This window comes from Alosa alosa, chromosome 20 (genome assembly GCF_017589495.1).
Source record: "Alosa alosa isolate M-15738 ecotype Scorff River chromosome 20, AALO_Geno_1.1, whole genome shotgun sequence".
Classification (NCBI taxonomy): domain Eukaryota; kingdom Metazoa; phylum Chordata; class Actinopteri; order Clupeiformes; family Clupeidae; genus Alosa; species Alosa alosa.
This window is the reverse complement of record NC_063208.1, coordinates 9,574,244-9,595,364: the sequence shown is the minus strand read 5'-3', so window position 1 is coordinate 9,595,364 and position 21,121 is coordinate 9,574,244. Positions and strand designations below refer to the sequence as shown.

The 21,121-nt window shown below is 42.0% G+C and overlaps 1 protein-coding gene across 1 annotated transcript in view; it reads left to right on the top strand.

Moving 5' to 3' along the window:
• syngap1a (synaptic Ras GTPase activating protein 1a) overlaps positions 1-21,121 on the top strand; it is a 48,195-nt gene that overhangs the window by 14,535 nt on the left and 12,539 nt on the right. The window contains 12 exon segments of the mRNA XM_048229067.1: positions 172-266; positions 7,427-7,548; positions 8,588-8,741; positions 9,512-9,610; positions 10,052-10,291; positions 11,533-11,868; positions 12,503-12,647; positions 13,347-13,491; positions 16,150-16,386; positions 18,122-18,323; positions 19,409-19,608; positions 20,086-20,284. Of these exon segments, the coding sequence (XP_048085024.1) occupies positions 222-266; positions 7,427-7,548; positions 8,588-8,741; positions 9,512-9,610; positions 10,052-10,291; positions 11,533-11,868; positions 12,503-12,647; positions 13,347-13,491; positions 16,150-16,386; positions 18,122-18,323; positions 19,409-19,608; positions 20,086-20,284 (2,124 nt within the window). The 5' untranslated portion in view covers positions 172-221.

The window sequence follows — 21,121 nt, the reverse complement described above, 5'->3', positions numbered from 1 at the left end:
CTATGTATGTATTCCTTCTCTCTCCCTCATTTTCTGACGAGTCCTTTTCTTACTTTCTTTCTCTCTCTCTCTCCTTTCTTTCTTTCTTTCTTTTCTTTCTTTCTTTCTTTCTTTCTTTCTTTTTCTTTCTTTCTTTTTATTTTCCCTTATTGCTGTCTCTTTTTCTCTCAGAGCACGCTGGTGCTCCTAGGAGCCACTTTGCCCCTGCGAGGCAGACAAGCATGGAAACCCCTCCCAATGCCCCTTCTCAACCCTTCCGACAGCCTGTGAGTACCCTCCTCTCACGCCCCCAAAAAACACGCCAGTCCTCCACCTGTTTCATAATCATCCTCATCATTATCATCAGCCATATTCTGCTTCCAGACCTCCATCCTATCCCTTTTACTCTCTCTCTCTCTCAAAAAAAAAAAAAAAAAAAAAAAAAAAAAAAAAAAAAAAAAAAAAAAAAAAAAAAAAAAAAAAAAAAAAAAAAAAAAAAAAAAAAAAAAAAAAAAAAAAAAAAAAAAAAAAAAAAAAAAAAAAAAAAAAAACACGTCAGTCCTCCACCTGTTTCATAATCATCCTCATCATTATCATCAGCCATATTCTGCTTCAGACCTCCATCCTATCCCTTTACTCTCTCTCTCTCTCCTTTCTTTCTTTCTTTTTATTTTCCCTTATTGCTGTCTCTTTTTCTCTCAGAGCACGCTGGTGCTCCTAGGAGCCACTTTGCCTCAAGCGAGGCAGACAAGCATGGAAACCCCTCCCAATGCCCCTTCTCAACCCTTCCGACAGCCTGTGAGTACCCTCCTCCTTCCCAAAAAAAAAAAAAAAAAAAAAAAAAAAAAAAAAAAAAAAAAAAAAAAAAAAAAAAAAAAAAAAAAAAAAAAAAAAAAAAAAAAAAAAAAAAAAAAAAAAAATCACAAACATATCAGCATTTATCACTCAATAAAAACAAACTCGTCGGCTCCCTTCCTTTGCTATCACATTTGAGCACAATCATAAAAAAACTGTCCTGAGACCCATCTGGCAAAGAAATGTAAGGACAAACTCGATTTAAACACCATCATCCTTTGTCATGGAGAGATCACAACAACCTGAGGGACACTGTGTCTGAGAAGATATGAAATAAGATGAACAACAAAAACAATTCCAGACAGTTCCCTCAGAATGACCCATTGAACTGATCTTCAACAAGGACAAGCACATTTCAACTTTACATTGAAATGAAACATTTCATACTTTTATTTGAATGTTGTGTGTCCTCAGTTGAGGTGAGCACTAGATATATCATACTAAATTCAATGGTATGTCAAAGCTTTGATGTCAGAGCTCTTAAATAAAAGGTAAGAAAATCTAATGTTCTCAGCTTGAAATGTCTGAGCTTTGTCTATTGAATTCCATTCTGCTCGGTGACAGTTGAAGATTACGTTTTATTGAGCTTGCACATTCTTTTTTCCCCTAAAACATGTTAAAATCCACTGTCTCTTGTTTCATTGTTAAATGTGAATACACAAAGTCTGGTCTTACATGTTTTGGTTATTAAATTGTAGTCATAATGGTATTAAGTCTTAGCAACTAATAGCTTTAAATCTGAGCATAATGGTGAGTGTGATTGTTTTATTTATTTTCAAAAATGTTTGAAATCCAGTTCTAGAAGTTCTATGAGTGCATTAAAGCTGCCCAAGTCACAGTGACAGCAGAAGTTATGTGTAGACAACACAATGTAATGAGCATTCTATACAGTATATTACTTCATCATTATTATTATAATTTGAATATACAATTAGACCGCGCTGCACAAAACTTGGTGGGTATGTAGCCCGACAAGGATGAAACAGAACCATTGTTTTTCGCTTTGATCCGTCGCCCACCCACCGCACTGGGCCCCCTGAAAGGAGGTTAGGCCGGACACAGTTTTCTGTGAATATCTCGAGAACTTAGGGCCATGTCAACACATCCCCTATCCACTCATTTGAGGTGTAGCGCACACACACATAAACGCACACATGCATGCACACACGCACACACACACACACATAGACAAACACACACACACACACACAGTGCACATGCACACATTCACATACAGGCACGCACTCACATGCACGCACACATACACAAACACACACACACCACACACACACACCCCATTACCCCCCACACACACTCACAAGCGAACCCACACACACATACATACACACACACACACACACACACACACACACACACACACACACACACACAGAAGCACACTATGCACACACTCATTTACATACACAAAAGTAGGGGATGGAGTAGGAGATGGAGACAAATTGACAAGCGTGAATTATTTTTGTGGAGAGAATGTGCAGGACTGAGTGGTGAATGAATGAATGATAATAAAAATATAAATTAGTAATTAACGTGTATTAAGAAATAAGTGGGATCTATGACTATTTGGCATTTTAAAAAAATGCATGCGTTTGGATGCCAGTAATTAGCTGGTTGCTGGCTGAAAGTGGGCAAACAGAGCTGAAATGATGTGAAGTGGGCCAGTCCACTGCAATGTGTTCAGTGTGTTGTGGATCAGCAATTGCAGAACGGCAGGTACCCTCTTGGGTAGCTCTTAGACTGTGCGTGGGCATAGCTTTATGTGATTCACCCTTCCAGAAGCGGAAATGTCACTAGCCTGAAGTGTGTGTGTGTGTGTGTGTGTGTGTGTCAAGGAGTGGGGTCTGGCTATTTATGGTCCTGCACCATCCTCCGGTGGTAGCCTAATGGAAGCACAGTGGGGATTTTTCAATACGGGTCTTTAATAGGTTCTGTTACTGTTTTTGGGCTTATTTTTCGGGTGTTTCATGCTCGTTCATACATGCAGTATTCCATTTGAGTTTTCTCTTAAGCTCTCCAATACATCTCATCTGTGTTTTTCAGAGGTGGAAAGTAACTAAATACATTTACTCGCGTTACTGTATTGAGTAGTTTTTCGGTGTATTTTTTATTTTTTAAGTAGTTAAAATCGGTATTTTAAATTTTACTTGATTACATTTTGAGTGAAGTATTGTACTTCGCTACATCAAAAATCACATCCATTACTTGAGTAAAAAAAAAGTTAAGACTAACGAAAACAGAAAAGGAGAGAAAAAAATCGCGCCCTAAACCACTAGCCTAGTGATAATGATCACTTCTTTTCTTTTACTGTCTATGTGATCAGCATGTAGCCTACAACAGGACCTGAATCAAGCTGGCGCCATGCAGTCTTTCTGAAAGTGATGGAGCTGGATCACGAGATGCATCAGATTAGCCTAACCTATAAAAGTGTATTTTCCGCTATTCCAATCGGTTGTCTCAGTTCGTTTTAGCACTAATGATTGCGGAGATATTTAAGCAAACACCATGGGATTTTGTGTTTTGACGTTTGTGCTCACCTTTCTTTGGAAAGAAGTTTATTAGCAGTTGTTTCCCCTCATTTTGATGTCTCTTTTTTTCCTGTTTTGGCCTTTGTTTTTAGTAACCTGACTTGGCTTTCTTGGAGAAAGACATTGCACCAGCAGCATAAAAAAAAGATAGACTACCTTATGAATCGTGCAGGCGGACTAAACCATTTAGCTCTTTAGCAAAGGAGAGTGAGAGTGACCTTACACAGTTTTCACTATGTTTTGTATACAAAATCCAGTCAGTCAAACTTTAAATTTCGTCTGACATTCATTTTGACATTTAATTTGGAAGTTAAAATATTCAGGTAAAATAAATATACAGTATGGTGGAAATAAGTATTGAACGCTTACATTTTTTTTTCAGTAATTAGCCTAAACTTCCAGTGACTCTATTCGAAATTTTCACCACATATTATATTAACACACATATAAAACATCCAAACATAAGAGTTTTGTGTATTAAAGTGGAATGACACAGGAAAAAAGTATTGAACGTGCCTACTGAAATTTCTTTAATACTTTGTGAAACTTTGTGACATTTCCTGTATGACAAAACTTATTAGTTGCAGTATCAGGTGTGATTTTGGCCCATTGTTCTAAACAGATTCCAGGGGTCCCTCTTGTGAATCCTGATCTTTATTTACTTCCAGAACTATTTAATTGAATTGGCTGCCTTCAAGTCTTTCTGGAGCTTTCTCCGAGTGGTCCTTGGCTCTTGGAATTGACTATCCTTCTGACTCCTGGTCAGAAATATTGCCGAGGAGATCCTGTGCATGGCGGGTTGATGATGCAGTGATGTTTCTTCCACTTGCAGATAATGGCTCCCATGCTGCTTACTGGAAGATTCTGATGTTTTGAAATGCATCTGTAACCAGTTTCATTGATATGTTTTGCAACAATAAGGTTGCAAAGGTCTTGGGAGAGCTTTTTGCTTTTATCCATCATGAAATGTTTCTTGTGTGACACCTTGGTAATGAAAAAACCTTTTTTATAGCCCATCAATATGTAGGCTACGAACCAACCTTATATTAATTTGTACAGATAGAAAGGATAACTACTCTCTATAGAGATTCCAGCTCGTTCCTTCCCTTTCCTTGCCTTAGTGCTTTTTTTCTTAGCATGTTCAATACTTTTCCCCTGTGTTATTCCACTTCATTACATGACTCTACTTATGGAGTTGTTTGGATTTTTTTTATGTGTGGATTACCTGAGTTATTACTAATGCCTGGTGAAAATGTTGTGCCCCTGTATTCCACTTTTCACGGGCCCCTCTCCTCCATTGGGGCCCTATACTTCCCACTTTCCCCCCCCGACGCCCCTTTAATCTACTGAACCTTCTGCTCGTTTCCAAATATAAAAAACTCTCTGCAACTCAATATTGGCCTGCCTGCCTAAAACTGCCTGTGAGGGGCTTTTCAGTTGTGCTGGATTACTGTTCACTGCAAAGCACCAAGGATGAGTGCAACTAACTTTGAAAATCAACTACTGCTCAAACTTAAAGGAGAACTGCGGTGATTTTTCACATAGATCTCCATTTCTCAACGCCCTTTTCAGGCAAGTACCTCCACTCGGGCGCCATATTGCAACACTTTTTGGGCACTTATCGTGCATCTATTTCAGCAGAAATGCGTGTGCGTAAGGCTTCACGACACCAATCTTGCTCCAGCAGCGAGATCACAACAGATGATTGGCACGATGTCTTCACAGCACACCAAATGATTGACTCAATGTGTTTTACAACACACCACATGATTGGCTCAATTCACATGTCGACGTTTTGCCGCGGAAGGGTTGTGATATGTGTAGACATATGATGTGTAGACAACTGCCATATTGCCGTTACAAACAAACCCCATGCATTACTATGGAGGATTTTTTGAGTGCTGTATCTCCTCATTAGAAAGTCTTTGGTAAAACTGGTTGTTCTGGTACCCCCCCCCCCCAAAAAAAAAAGTAACTAAGTAACTTTTACTTAAAGTACATTTTAAATGAACTACTTTTTACTTTTACTTGAGTACATTTTCAGATCGGTATTTTAACCACCTCTGGTGTTTTTTCTCTCTATGTTGAACACGTCATGAACATGAACATAAATCAACCTCGCTCTTTTAAAAGGCATGTCACATTATTTTTACTACTGACGTATCTGTGCATATGACCGACTCAGACTTGAGACAGAATCATATCAAGAACCCCCTCAGGAGTTTCATATTCTACACCACTGATGTTCTAGGCTTCTCCACTAGACAAACAAAGATAAATGATGTTCTCTTTCCTAATAGCCTCACACTTGATGTGCTAAAAGGTCCTTGTACCGTACAGTTCAGCTGTTTATTTGTGTATTATTATGACCGCCAAGCAGCCGTAGGGCGGTCATATAGGTTTTTTTTTTGTTTGTTTGTTTTTTTTCGCATGCCCAAATTTCCGTCAATGATTCGGGACACTGAAAGACCGGGTACACGAAACTTGGTGGGCATGTAACCCCACATGGATAGCATGGAACCATCGTTTTTCGTTTTGATCTGTAGCCCAGCTGGACTGGACCCCTGAAAGGAGGGTAGGGCAGACACAGTTTTCTGTGAATATCTCGAAAACCGTGGGGTTTAGGAGGACCATTTTTTTTTTGTATGTTGATCTCAAGGGGCCATGTCAACCCATTCCATAACCACTCATTTCATGTATAGCGCCACCTAGTTAAACACAAAAAAGTAAAAATAAGGTGTTGTAATTGAAGGTATCTGTGACCTAACATAGTCAAAACTGCATGAAATTGGAAGTGTAGGATCATTATGACACCCTCTGTATCCACGCCAAGTTTTGTGGAATTCCGTTCATGGGGGGCCACACAATAAATTAATTTATGTTACTATACACCAACTGGCCTGTAGGTGGCCAGAGACAGTTTTCTGTGAATATCTCGAGAACCGTAGGGCCTAGGATGTCCACTTTTTTTTATGTATGTTGGTCTTAAGGGGGCATGTCAACCCATCCCATTACCACTTATTTCATGTATAGCGCCACCTAGTTAAAAATAAAAAGCAAAAAATGAGGTGTCATTTTTTTTTTCATCACAATATCTCTGGCTGACAAGGTCAAAATTGCACGGAATTAAAAGTGTAGGATCATTATGACACCCACCGAATGCATGCCAAGTTTTGTGTACTTTCGTTAATGGGGGGCCTTACAATAAAATCATTTATGTGTACATTTAGTGACGTACACCAACAAGGATTCCCGGGACACTGAAAGACCGGGGTACACGAAACTTGGTGGGCATGTACCCCCACATGGATAGCATGGAACCGTCATTTTTCGTTTTGATCTGTAGCCCCAGCTGGACTGGACCCCCCAAAAAGGGGTAGGGCAGACACAGTTCTCTGTGAATATCTTGAGAACTGTAGGGCCTAGGATGACCATTTTTTTCCGTATGTTTGCCTCCAGGGGTCATGTTAACCCATTTCATGTGCACACATGTGCACAAACAGACACACACACACACACACACACACACACACACATACATTCACAGTTATTATACGTATGACACATACTCACACAGTAGACATATGTACGCTTGCATGCACAGGCACAGGCACACACACAAGCACACACACACACACACACACACTCACACTCACACACACACACACACACACACATAACATAAACATAACACAAACATAACACAAACAATCAAGAATTTCTCAGAATTATGAACAGGCAAGATGGAGGTGGGGTTGTATAAAATGAATTTTACATGTGAAATCTATGAACTAATCATGTTTTGGTACTTGTTGTCTAGCAGATACCAGTGAGAATTGAGTGTGGATAATGCAATTTAGTGAGACAGTTAGAATCATATAGGCCTTTCAGCGTGATTTCTTTTTGTGGAAAAAATGTGCTGGACTGGGCGGCGGTCATATTTTGTACCGCTCTGCGGTACATCTAGTTTTTTTAATCTATCTGGGTATCCGAGCTTTCCCTTTCTAATAGCTTCTTTGTGTGTCTGTTTTTTTTTGCTTCTCTAGAGTTTTCTGAGTCGCCGGTTGAAGGGCTCAATTAAGAGGGCAAAGAGCCAACCCAAACTGGACCGTACCAACAGCTTCCGCCACATGATTCTCCCACGGTTCCGCAGTGCCGACCAAGAGAGGTTTGGATCCATCCGTCTTTCATTGACAGACTGGAACAAATTCTGCTTGTGGATATAGTACTAGCATTAGTCATTATTTGGGAATAATTGGGGGAATATTCTGTAGAACTAAAGTGTTCCAAGCTCAACTTATGTCCTCCAATCTCTCTGAGTGCATTCACATCAGACCGCTTGGTCCCGACCCGAGTTCGTTTGTACCGATGGTTTGGTAATATTTACCGATGTAAATGCAGTCTACGGTTTGTTAGAAATCTGGTGCAGTTTGAATGCTGTCTGTTCCAAAACCAGGAAATAAACTGCCGTTTTTGCAATGTTACCAAGTGATATTCGTAAAAAGAAGCTAGCGTTTATGACATAAACGGACCCAGGTCCGCAAACAAAAATGTAATGTGAACAGAGACCAGCTGGGTCAGGGCTAGGGGCGAGTAATCGCACTCGGGTATGGTCCAGTTAAACAGACCCAGTGTGAATGCGCCCTCAAAGCTTTCTTTTTTTCATTTGAATTATTTTGACCTTTCACCTTGATGTATTCATTTGTAAGCACCCTGGAGCCACTGTATTTAACTGCATTTCAGTGGCATACATAAGCCACTTGGAGCCAATCTTCAACTCAACTTCTTATCACTAATTTTACCTTCTAATTTGCCTCTAATTTAATAATTTTACCTTCAATTTATTACCTCATTAATGCCTTCTCATTTTCTACTGAATGTACTTTGGTGTTTAAGATTACGTGAGATTGAATTGATTACCTTGTTCAGTTGTTAACGAAACACAAATGTAGTTTTCCTTGATGAAAGGAAAGTAAAAAAGTGCTGATCTTTCTTTTTCTTCACTCCTGTCTAACTCACCCACTCTCTATATTTCTCTCCACCTTTCTCTCTCTCTTTGTCCTCTCTTTCTTTGTCCATTTGTCATTCTCTCTCTGTCCTTCTTTCTCTCTCTTTCTCTTTCTCTCTCTCTCCCCTCTGTTTGTCCTCTCTTCCTCTATCTATTTGTCATGCTCTCTGTGTCCTTCTCTCTTCCTCTCTCTTCTCAGGACTCGTCTGATGCAGAGCTTTAAGGAGTCGCACTCCCACGAGTCCTTGCTGTCCCCCAGCAGTGCGGCAGAAGCTCTGGACATCACCTTGGACGAGGATGCCATCATCAAGCCGGTCCACTCCAGTATTCTAGGACAGGAGTACTGCTTTGAGGTTTGTGTGTGTCTGTGTCTGTGTCTGTGTCTGTGTCTGTGTCTGTGTGTTTGTGTCTGTGTGCATGTGTGCCTGTGTGCATCTGTAAGTGTGTGTGTATGTGTGTGTGTCTGTGTGTGTTTGTGTCTTTGTTGGTATGTTTCACAGTGCTCTACCTGAACAGAAATAATTTATGTTTCAGATCTTGCAACTCATAAATGAAGTTGCAACAGGCAACAAAACCTGTGTACAAAGCAACGGTGGCAAAAGTAAACACTGAAATATTGATTGATTTTAGAAAAATAAACAAATGTTCAAATGTGCCTCTTTCTATTTACAAACATCAAAAATAATTGCAATAAAGAGTGGCAGATTAGGCATCAAGGTAATTGGTGACCTCAAAGGGTCTTTCACTAATAGCTGTTTGCTCAGATGATCATCATCTATTAGATGTTGTATCCAGCCATTTTATGATGCATGAAGGTCAAAAAAACACTAGCCTCTCTCCATGGTGATAGATTATATAAACAGACGTACACACATACACATACTTCATGAGATATAAAACATATTTACCACAAAAGCTGATATGGTTAATAGATTCGTGCAGGGAAAAGCTTGCTGCCTTCCATCCACATTTCAGGGGTTTTATATATTACATTTGAATATTTAATTTGGTTGTATTACATCCTGCTAAATATGTGTATGCGTGTGTAATGCACAGTTATAATTATTTATTGTCTACTATTGTAGTTCCTCTTGTAACATATATACTGTATCTGCTGCCTCAGGTGACCACTGCCTCAGGGACAAAATGTTTTGCCTGCCGTTCAGCCGCAGAGAGGGATAAGTGGATTGAGAACCTTCAACGTGCTGTTAAACCTAACAAGGTGAGTAAGAGCCGTTTTAATCAAGTCTCTGAGAACCTTCAACGTGCTGTTAAACCTAACAAGGTGAGTAAGAGCCGTTTTAATCAAGTCTCTGAGAACCTTCAACGTGCTGTTAAACCTAACAAGGTGAGTAAGAGCAGTTTTAATCAAGTCTCTGAGAACCAACAGCACGGTTTCACTGTAACAATATCACAGAAGCCCACTACTTGCCCATTATAGCCGTTCAATTCACATTAATGATTCTGACTGTTGAGACATAGTCATAGTTATAATACATTGTTTATACGTGATATAATTTGATGATATGATAATTACACATAATATCTAGTAACCTTTGATATATCCATGAAAAAGCATTATTGCCATTCATATTTGCGACACAAAATATGAGATAGATGCCATATGAGTGTCTCAACTGATGCTGTTGTTCTCATCACCCAGGACAACAGCCGACGAGTCGACAATGTTCTCAAACTGTGGATCATCGAGGCTCGGGATCTGCCGACGAAGAAGCGCTACTACTGCGAGCTGTACCTGGACGACATGCTCTACGCGCGCACCACGAGCAAGCTGCGCACCGACACGGTCTTTTGGGGGGAGCACTTCGAGTTCAACAACCTCCCAGCCATCCGCAGCCTCCGCCTGCACCTGTACAAGGAGACAGACAAGAAGAAACGCAAGGTCAGTGGCAGCAGTTTATATCACATTCCAACTCACTTGCACTTGCGTCCAAATCTTTAACAACCACTGTATTTTACTGTTCAAGTTTTCTGAAGTTGAGAGGGATTGGGTCTTTTATGTTATTCTGATAGATGTGTAGATGGTAGCTTAGATTTTGTGAATTTTTCCTTTTAAAAGTCATATTTTCTCTATTCTCGTTAGTGAATGTAAATTCATGACATGTATTCTGGCTAACCACCACATGCAGCGACTGTTGGTCTTCGGGTGAGATTGTCCTTCGGATGAGACCGAGGTCCTAACTCATAGTGGTCATTAAAGATCCCATGGCACTTATCGCAAATAGTAGGGGTTTCCCCGGTGTCCTGGCTGAATTCCAACCTGGCTCATTCAATCTGGCCCCCTAATCATGCCCCAGTGTAATTGACTCATTCATTCATTCCCTTAATATCCTCAAGCTGGTGTGTGATGAGTGTTCTGGCATATAATGGCTGCCGTGCATCACCCAGGTGTGTGCTACACATTGGTGATGGTTAGTGAGGTTCCCCCTTCACTGCAAAGCGCTTTGGTTGCCTTGAAAAAGGCGCTATATACTAGAGTGTAACAGTGCACAAAACTCACGGTTCGGTGTATACCTCAGTTTTGAAGTCACGGTTCCGGTAATTGTTCGGTTCGGTTAACTGCAAAGCCTAAAACTCACTGACAATATTGCTGATGCACAGCGGGAGTAGTATTTTGAAAAGGTGTCAAATGTTTTTTGATGTTAATTGACTAAACTGACATATGGTTCGCCACTTAAATATGTTTGTGAGGGAACTCGAATTTGAAACATGGTCCACAGGTAAAAAACTGTTGATTACTGATTATGACTTCATTAGATACAGTACATTCGGTACACATCTGTATTGAACCTCATCCTGTACCTAAACAGTTCGGTATGAATATATACATATATATATATGTATATATACTGCTCAAAAAAATTAAAGGAACACTTCAATCATACACTGGATCTGTACTCTGACACCGTTTGGTTCTGAGCACAAGTAAAACTTTTGAGGCGAGTGTTTTATTTTGCAAGAACTGTCAGACATTCTGTGAATGTAGTTTGAGAATGGAGAAAAGGGTGGAAGGTTTAAAAAAAATGTGTTTTAACAATTGTGAAAAACTGTAAGTGCAGTGTATATATATTTTTTTTTGTACAGTATATATAAATTCAAGTTGTTGCTGTTGTTGTTCACCAGGAGAAGAGTACTTACCTCGGCCTGGTCAGCATCCCCATCTCCAGCCTCACCGGTCGGCAGTTTGTGGAGCAATGGTACCCCGTCATCCAGCCCAGCATCCTGACCAAAGGGGGCGGGGGCGGGGGCAGCAAGATCATCAACGCCTCGATTCGCCTCAAGTCGCGCTACCAGACCATGAGCATCCTGCCCATGGAGCTGTACAAGGAGTTCGCCGAGTACGTCACCAACAACTACCGCACGCTCTGCACCGTGCTGGAGCCGCTGCTGAGTGTCAAGAGCAAAGAGGAGGTGGCCTGCGCACTGGTGCACATCCTGCAGAGCACGGGGAAAGCAAAGGTAGCTCTGACCCCTCTCAGCCACCGTAGTCTCATTAAGTAAAGTTATATTTTATTGTCCTGTAGGAAACTCCTGTAAGACATTTGTCCTCTGCATTTTACCTATCTGGGGGTAGTGTACACACACACACACACACACACACACACTTGGAGCAGTGATCTCACTTGGAGTACACACACTAGGAGCACACATAGACTCCTCGAGCAATCGTCATTATCATGAGTTGGGTTGGACTGCAGTGTCACATCTGGTCCTGGGATAAAAGATGTATGCTCTGACCCCTCTCAGCCACCGTAGTTTCATAGTCATCAGTTAGGTAGGACTGCAGTGTGTCACATCTGGTCCTGGGATAACAGGTGATGATGGTTATTATTGCATCCATATTGTTCTACCAATAACGAATGACAGAAGGTATACATAACATCATTATATGAGTTCACTTTATGGCCACAACACCTGCAACATTTTAAGCTGCTTCCACCTGGTAATACATCTACTGGTTAACTCAAATGATTTCCTTGCTAGACTTTTGAAGTACTCTTTAACTTCTTTGAAGCTATGTGAACATCTTGATCTGTTCAGTGTCATCCCGCTCAGCCTTGAGTTTGTGATTTGTTTGTTGATACGTTTATAGGATTTTCTGTCAGACATGGCAATGAGCGAAGTGGACCGCTTCATTGATCGAGAACATCTCATCTTCAGGGATAACACCCTGGCTACGAAAGCCATAGAGGAGTACCTCAAACTAATCGGACACAGGTACCTCAAGGACGCCATAGGTGAGTCGCTGTTTTTGATGACAATAAAGTATTCAGCTCTGGTGCCCATTTAGTTCAGTGCAGATGCACCAGGCAGGTTCATTTAAATTCTTATAATTGAATGTGATGGTGCTTGTCATTCAAATGTGTTCTTTGTTGTCAATAGTAATTTCCCCAAATGGTTGGATCCGTTATCCATAAATTGTTTTGTGAATTAATTCTCTCCCAGTCGCTGCAGTGCAAATGACTGGATCAGTGAACAAGAGATTATTTTCCCATTGCAGAGTATTTAATAGGACACACACACACACACACCGACCACACACACACACACATTCACACACACACCCCACACTCTATCTGTTATTAACATAACATTCATTAGTGATGTTCCCTGCAAAGGGAGAAGAAGTCTAAACTGATTGGATGTATCAGTTGTGAACTACAACTCTTACTGCCCTTGGAAGAAGCATAGTAGCCTATTAGTACTTCCTTTAGTACTTCCTTTAGAACTCAGAAATATGCTTTTTTTTCAGCAGGGTCATCTCTCTCTCCCACTCACTTCCTGTCACTCTCTCTACTGTCCTGTCAGATTAGAGGCATAAATGCCCCCCGCCCCCCCCAAAAAAAAAAAAAAAAAAAAAAAAAAATATGAAAAATAATATTAATAATAAAATGTAGGCTGCTGTGTGTGACAGCAGTGATGGCACCTCTCCACAGGGGAGTTCATTCGAGCGTTGTACGAGTCCGAGGAGAACTGCGAGGTGGACCCCATGCAGACTCCGCCCTCTGTGCTGCCGGACCGCCAGGCCAACCTCCGCATGTGCTGCGAGCTGGCACTATGTAAGATCATCAACTCCCATTGGTGAGTGATCTGGCTCTTACTGCAATATCATCAACTCCCATTGGTCAATGATCTGGCTCTTATTGCAATATCATCAACTCTCATTGGTGAGTGATCTGGCTCTTACTGCAATATCATCAACTCCCATTGGTCAATGATCTGGCTCTTATTGCAATATCATCAACTCTCATTGGTGAGTGATCTGGCTCTTACTGCAATATCATCAACTCCCATTGGTCAATGATCTGGCTCTTGTTGCAATATCATAAACTCCCATTGGTCAATGATCTGGCTCTTATTGCAAAAAATAAAAACCATCTGCAAACTTTCTGTCTGAATTAAATGAACTTCTCACTGTTATTTCATCCCTTTGTTCTGCTATGATTATGTTAGGGGATTTTAACATTCATGTGGATACTAATTGTTCTTACACCTCAGAGTTTAACTCTGTATTGGACTGTTTTAGTTTGACACAGCATGTTGACTTTCCCACTCACACTCATGGCCACACGTTGGATCTGCTCTGCTCTTCTGGTCTGAATGACATCTCTGTCTCTGGTTTCATCTCTGGTGTCTCTGACCATAAGCTCATTGTATGCCGTTGTCATATGATCTCTCCTCCTCCCTCCTCAGAGAAAACAACTATCACAGGTCGTAACATCTGGCCTCACAACTACACACCTTTCTTAACCACCACGACCTGTATGAGCCCTTTCAATCTGGCTTCCGCTCATGTCACAGTACAGAGACTGCCCTTCTACGCATAGTTAACGACCTCTTCCTGTCTGCTGACTCTGGTTCACTTAACATTCTCATTCTCCTTGACCTTAGTGCTGCTTTCGATACCATCAACCACAATGTTCTAATCTCCCGTCTGTCTGCTATTGGTGTTTCTGGCACAGCCCTCAATTGGTTTCAGTCATACCTCACCAACAGAAAGCAGTTTGTAACACTTGGTCCACATCAGTCCCCAAGTCCCCTGTCACTTTCGTGGTGTCCCCCCCAGGGTTCTGTACTTGGGCCCCTCTCTTTCTCATATACATCCTCCCTCTTGGCCAGATTATTCAGCAGCCGCGGTCTCAACTGCCACTGCTATGCAGATGACATCCAACTCTATCTTACCACTCCCTCTCCCTCTGACCCCCACCGCGCTCCCTCACTGAATGCCTCTCTGACTTAAAATTATGGATGCAAAACAATTTTCTCAAGCTCAATACAGACAAAACCGAAATTCTGCTGATTGGCCCTAAAAGCATCCTCACCAAATCTCCCCATCTCACTCTCAACATTGATGGCTCATCTGTCCACTCCACCCCTGTTGTTAAAAACCTTGGCATTCAGCTTGACTCACCCTTAGCTTTGATCCTCATATCAAATCACTCACTAAGATTGCTTTTTTTTTTCCTCCGTAACATTGCACGCCTCCGACCCTTCCTCTCTGCTAGTGATGCACAGACTTTGGTTCACTCTTTCATTATGTCCCGTTTAGATTACTGCAACTCACTTTTCCTTGGTCTCCCCACTAAAACCCTTCAAAGACTACAATATATTCAAAACTCTGCAGCTAGGCTCCTCACCCATACCAGACGATCAGCACACATCACCCCCATTCTCCATCAACTCCATTGGCTACCAGTTCCGTCCCGGGATCAAATACAAAGTACTACTACTCACCTTCAAAGCCCTCCACAACCTTGCTCCCCCCACCATCTGCGACCCCCCTGACCCCTTTACACTCCTTTCCCCTCCTCTCAGATCCTCTGACCAAAACCTCTTGGCTATCCCCCGCTCCAGACTCTCCACCCTGGGTGGCAGGTCCTTCAGTGCCTTGGCCCCCAAACTCTGGAACTCCCTCCCCCAACCCCTTTGTGCCTGTCCTTCTCTTCCTTTCTTCAAAGCACATCTCAAGATCTTTCTGTTTAATGATCGCTTCTCCTCCACACCCAACACATAGTTCCTACAGATAACTTGTCTTGGTTGTATTGTTTTGTTTGTTTGTTATTGTATTTCCCTGCCTTTGTCTCTGTTGTATTGTTTGTTTGTTTGTTTGTTTGTTTGTTATTGTGTTTCCCTGCCTTCCTACTATGTAAAGCGACCTTGGGTTTGAGAAAGGCGCTATATAAAATAAACTTATTATTATAATATCATCAACTCCCATTGGTCAATGATCTGGCTCTTATCGCAATATCATCAACTCCCATTGGTTGCTCGTTGGTGGCTAAGCAAAAAAGTATATCCATAAATAGATAATATGTGTACAAACATTATAATATTGCTTACCATTGTTTTTTAACTAATGTTTTGAAAGAATCCTTTGGACAAACGTGTCTGCAAAATACCGCAATCATAACTGTAACTGAATTGTAATTGTAAGCCTCCAAATGTTGATTGTTTACACACTGATTACTGGGGAGTGTCATGTTAGCATAATGAAACGAGAGCTCCATGTATACACCATTTGAAGCGGCTAATCTTAATCCTACAGCAGTCACAGTTCCTACCACATCTTTCAAATTCAGATGTCTTTCTCTGTCCCTCCCTCTCTCTCTCTCTCACTCTCTCTTTGTCTCCTTCTGTCTCCCTCTCTTTCTCTCTCTGTTCCTCTCTCTCTCTCTCTCTCTCTCTCTCTCTCTCCTCTCCTCTCCCTCTCTCTCTCTCTCTCTCTCTCTGTCTCTGCAGTGTGTTCCCCCGCGAGCTAAAGGAGGTGTTCTCCTCCTGGCGGGTGCGCTGCGCTGAGCACGGGCGCGAGGACATCGCTGACCGCCTCATCAGCGCCTCGCTCTTTCTGCGCTTCCTGTGCCCGGCCGTCATGTCGCCGTCGCTCTTCAACCTCACGCAGGAGTACCCAGGGCCGCGGACCTCGCGCACGCTCACTCTCATCGCCAAGGTGGTGCAGAACCTGGCCAGCTTCTCCAAGTCAGTCACTAGGGTCCACTCCCATTAAGGCTACATCCACTCACCTCCCTCACAACCCTCGTTACACCCTTCATACGCCCTTTGTCAGAGACCTGAGTTCTGATCCACTGTTCTCAAGCATCATGGTGTCTCTGGTGTCTTTGTCCGAAGTCTGTCACCACTGCACCCAGTATGTAGAATTAGCCTTTGTGTGTACATCATTATCATGATGTTAGTCTCAGAAAGAAAGAAAGATGAGTCACTTCAAGATGTTTTAGATTCCCTGTCTTGAGTGAATGAGTGGTTGAAATGACAGTGTTCTCTTTCAATTGCCTCAAATGTCAAGCCTGTCAAGAAATAGCAGATTTTCTGATTAGATTCACATATTAAACTAAGCCGCCATGTTTTCTTTTGCTAACAAAGATCAAGGAGCTGGAACCACTCACAGACCAGCTTAGTGTCAGACAAAGCTGTGTTTATTTGCTGCGGAGCATATTTTCTTATTTGTTATGTCATGTTTTTCATTCATTTATTTTCAGCAGAGCTAATGTACCAGACAGCTTGAACAGTACACACACTATAATGACATAACTTAAGCATATGATGGTGTGCTATATCTGTCCCAAGAGCTTTCAAACCAATAACACCATGTGCCATTGTGTCAACACCACCGATGTACTGTACATCCTCTGCTTTTAAAGTCGTTGAATTGATAAATAAACATTGAGGAGCACATTGGAGTACGTTAACTAAATACAGTAAATGGTGAAACAGTTACTTGCTACTGCTTGTCCTCATCATGCCAGTTCATTGTACAAGATCATAAAAGGTCCTTTGAGTCATATAAACATCTTTTGTATGACTTAGCGTTATTATTAAGATCAATGCTTTCTTTGTGTGGGTCACATAAAAATAAAACTGTGAGACCCACCTATTGATATATTTCCTTGTTGGTCAGTATAGTTATACTGTAGTATAGGTATAGGACCATGTTGATGTTGTTGTTGTTCAGGGGTTATTTTTTAATGGTAGAATGAAAACCAGTGTGAAAACCAGCTATAGCCTACGTGCTCCAAAACCAGCGTCCTGTACAGCAGTATTAAGAGTCTTATGTAACATTGTATTTAATCCATATGCTAAAATATGTCTGGGAACCAGTCAGCAACAGCCCAAATGCCATAATTCATTTTTGACCTAGTTTTCCAGTTTCATTCATGTACTAATCCATAAAGCATATTGATTTTAGGAAGATACTAAGCTCTCAAATTACAGTACTATTCTGTATCATCTCACCCCACATCCACATAAATAGAAAGACATTAACACAAAGTATAATTAAATATGCAAAATAGCAGTAGGTTCTATAGCAGTACAATCAAGTGTTGTCCATTCCCATGGAAATGTTTCATTGTCCCTTTCTCTTCCTGTTTCCATTTCTTCTCCTTTCCTCTCTGTTCTTTTCCATGGTGTCCTCCATGTTGTCATCTGCCGCTTGGCTCTCTCTCCCAACATGGATTCCTCTCTCTTCACTCCTGTTCTCTCCCTCTCCCTCTCCACTCCAACCACTTGCTCTGTCCTTCACTCTCTCTCTCTCTCTCCTCCTCATCCTCCTTTCTTCTCTCTCTCTCTCTCTCTCTCTCTCTCTCTCTCTCTCTGTCTCTGTCTCTCTCTTCCCTCCTGGTTACCCCCTCCTCCCCCACCCCTCCTTTCTCTCTCTCCCACACACTTCTCTTTTTATCCCCTTGTTCCCCGTCAGGTTCGGCGGTAAGGAGGACTACATGTGCTTCATGAACGAGTTCCTGGAGATGGAGTGGGGCTCCATGCAGCAGTTCCTCTACGAGATCTCTAACGTGGACTGTGGCAGCAACGCCAGCCCCTTCGAAGGCTACATCGACCTTGGCCGGGAGCTCTCCGTGCTGCATAGCCTTCTCTGGGAGGTCATGGCTCAACTCAGCAAGGTTAACAAGAGCTCCATCTCTACAGCTGGATCATGTAACTTCATGTTATGTTGCCAGTTCATTATGAAACCCAGCAACTGAAGTTCTGTGTAGCACTTAATGACAAATTACCTGCAGTGTGTCAACACCATGCTCTCTTTCATCAGAGCCAATAAATGCTGAATTAGAGTAAGAATACTGGCTGTGTCAGTGGGACTACTGGTCATTCTCACTCTACTAAATATCAGGTTGGAGTATGCCAAATTGCAGAGAGAAATTAGTTGTCTGCTTGAAAGCTTTTACTGAATCTTTAAATTCAACAATGACAACAGTTCCTGGCAGGCTATAGCGTGTAGATTTGATTGATTTGATTAAACGCACTTACATCAGCACTCTGAGTACTCATACTCAATCAGCAAGAGGGTTTTTGTTGTACTCCTGAAAAATGGAGAGAGCATCATCCTGTACAGAACCCTGGAGGGGTCATTGCAAGATATTTGTTGGTATATATCCAGAAAATGTGTCCTCATTTTCCTTAATCGTGTGCTCATTTTACTAAATTGTACGCACGGTTTACTAAATTGTGCACACGTTTTAATAAATGTAAATTTAGTAAATTGTGCACACAATATAGTAAATTGTCTTGCCAATATAGTAAAATGATTTACTAAATTAAAGCGCCTGTCGAATAGAATGAGACCACAATTTAGTCAAACGAGAGCACTATGTAGTAAAATGAGCACACAATATACTAAATTGTGCACACGATCCAGTGAAATGAGACCACAATTTAGTACAATGAGCACAAAATTTACTAAAACTAGTGCACATTCTCTCAATATACAAAAATATCTTGCAATGACACCTCCCGGGCTCCGTACACCTGTAGTGCTGTGCTCACATTTAGATTTACATTTAGTCATTTAGCTGACACTTTCATCCAAGATGACTTACATAAAAGGGATCAGTCATGTTAGTGCAGCAGTACTGTAAGTACTACTCGCATAGAATAGAATGCCAGTTCAAGCGAGGTTAAGTCAGAGGAAGAAGAAGAGAAAGGGATAGTCACAAGGATTGTGCGGTGTTGTGCCTTGTGTCCCCCGCAGGATGCCATACTGAAGCTGGGGCCCTTACCCCGGCTACTGAACGACATCAGCGTAGCCCTCAGGAACCCGCAGCTTCACCGCCAGGCCACCCAGCAGCCGGAGCAGAGGCCGCCCGACCGGCTGCTCACACGCGCCGCCACGAGCTTCAACCACATGGTCTCGTCCGACTTCCAGAGCCTCATGATGAGGGACCTCAACAGGTACACACCGCTGGATAGGTCAGTAGCACCAGACTGTGTGATGCCGAGACCAACAGGAAGTTACCGTCAGTTTGCAGATATGAGGGGTATACTTTGAAGCGAGGTTGCTGGCTTACTTAGGCAACTTCAGGAGTTACCGCTGATCTCAAAACATTATGTCACTTCAGAAGCAATACATGGAGTAAAGCACTCTTTTAGAGATCAGTGGTTACTCCCGAAGTTACCGGGGTAAACCAGTAACCTCGATTCGTAGTATACCCCTCTGAGCTGAGCACTGTGAACAGTTACACACAGCTTATCAGACCGGGCGCAAGTCTGAGTAATAGAGATATAGTATGTCCTGAACATCATGGACACGAGAGCACTGCGCACAAACCATTTCTACGCTCCGTGAACGGAACACTTCAGTTGCCCTCCCGGTGTAGCTTGGCTGTTTTGCCCGTGGTCTGATTTGTGTGTCTGGTCTTTGCCCACCAGCTCCATAGACATCTCTCGACTGCCCTCACCCTCCTCTGGGATGCCCTCGGGCCTCGCTCACATGGGCATGGGGCCATACAGCGAGCGGGACCACCGGGCGTCGTCCAAAGACCTGTTCTACGTGACCCGCCCGCCTCTGGCTCGCTCCAGTCCGGCTTACTGCACCAGTAGCTCAGACATCACCGAGCCTGACCAGAAGGTAAGTGTGCCCCTCTGTGAGGTTTTTTTTTTTTTTACCTGAAAATAACATTTCCAAAATCATTTAGATGGCACATAAACTCTCTGAACGGCACTTCTGCCGCACTCTGAGCAGGTCTTATTGCTTGTAAAACAAGCTTTTGAATAAGCTGCTATGCTACAGGAATTTGAAGATCTCTTTCTACAGACTGCTGTCGGTGCATTCCCTCTATATTGTATCCGAGTTATGTTCATACTTTGTTGCAAAAGACACATTTTTAGTTTGTTTATTATTGTGCTTCTCAACTGTAATGGGACACCGAGAGCAAATCTTCTTTAGTGCTGCTTCTAAGTTAAAGGAATAATCCAGAGATAAAAAAAGAAAACCTAGGGTGTATTTATGGATGATAACGAATTCAAAGTTTCGCTTGGGGGCTATAATACAATCAGAGGAGTTCTGAGCTAGTCCGTTTTTGCAGCCAAATGGTTTATAGTGAAAGCACAAGGGCGAATGGTGACACGTCAAAACAAATCCCTATTTTAAACCACTGACAAGGCTCAAAATAGCATTACACTTAGGTGGTAGTGTGGTAGTGTGGAAGCAAGTTAATCAAAACCTAAGTTGAAGAAGGGGACAGGGTCCAGTTATACAGAACAAATAAACTGAAAGGAAAAGAACACCAAGAGACAATGTGCGTTTACCCCAAAAAAGTGTGTTTGTGGTTGGTGTCTGCACCTTGTGTTGAGGTATGTGTATGTAAAGGTGTTTTGCCTGGTGCGTAGAGTCCAACAGATAAAGTTGGTAAGTGGAAAAGAGGAAATCACACTCAGAGGCTGATGCTTCAGAAGTGTTGTGTTC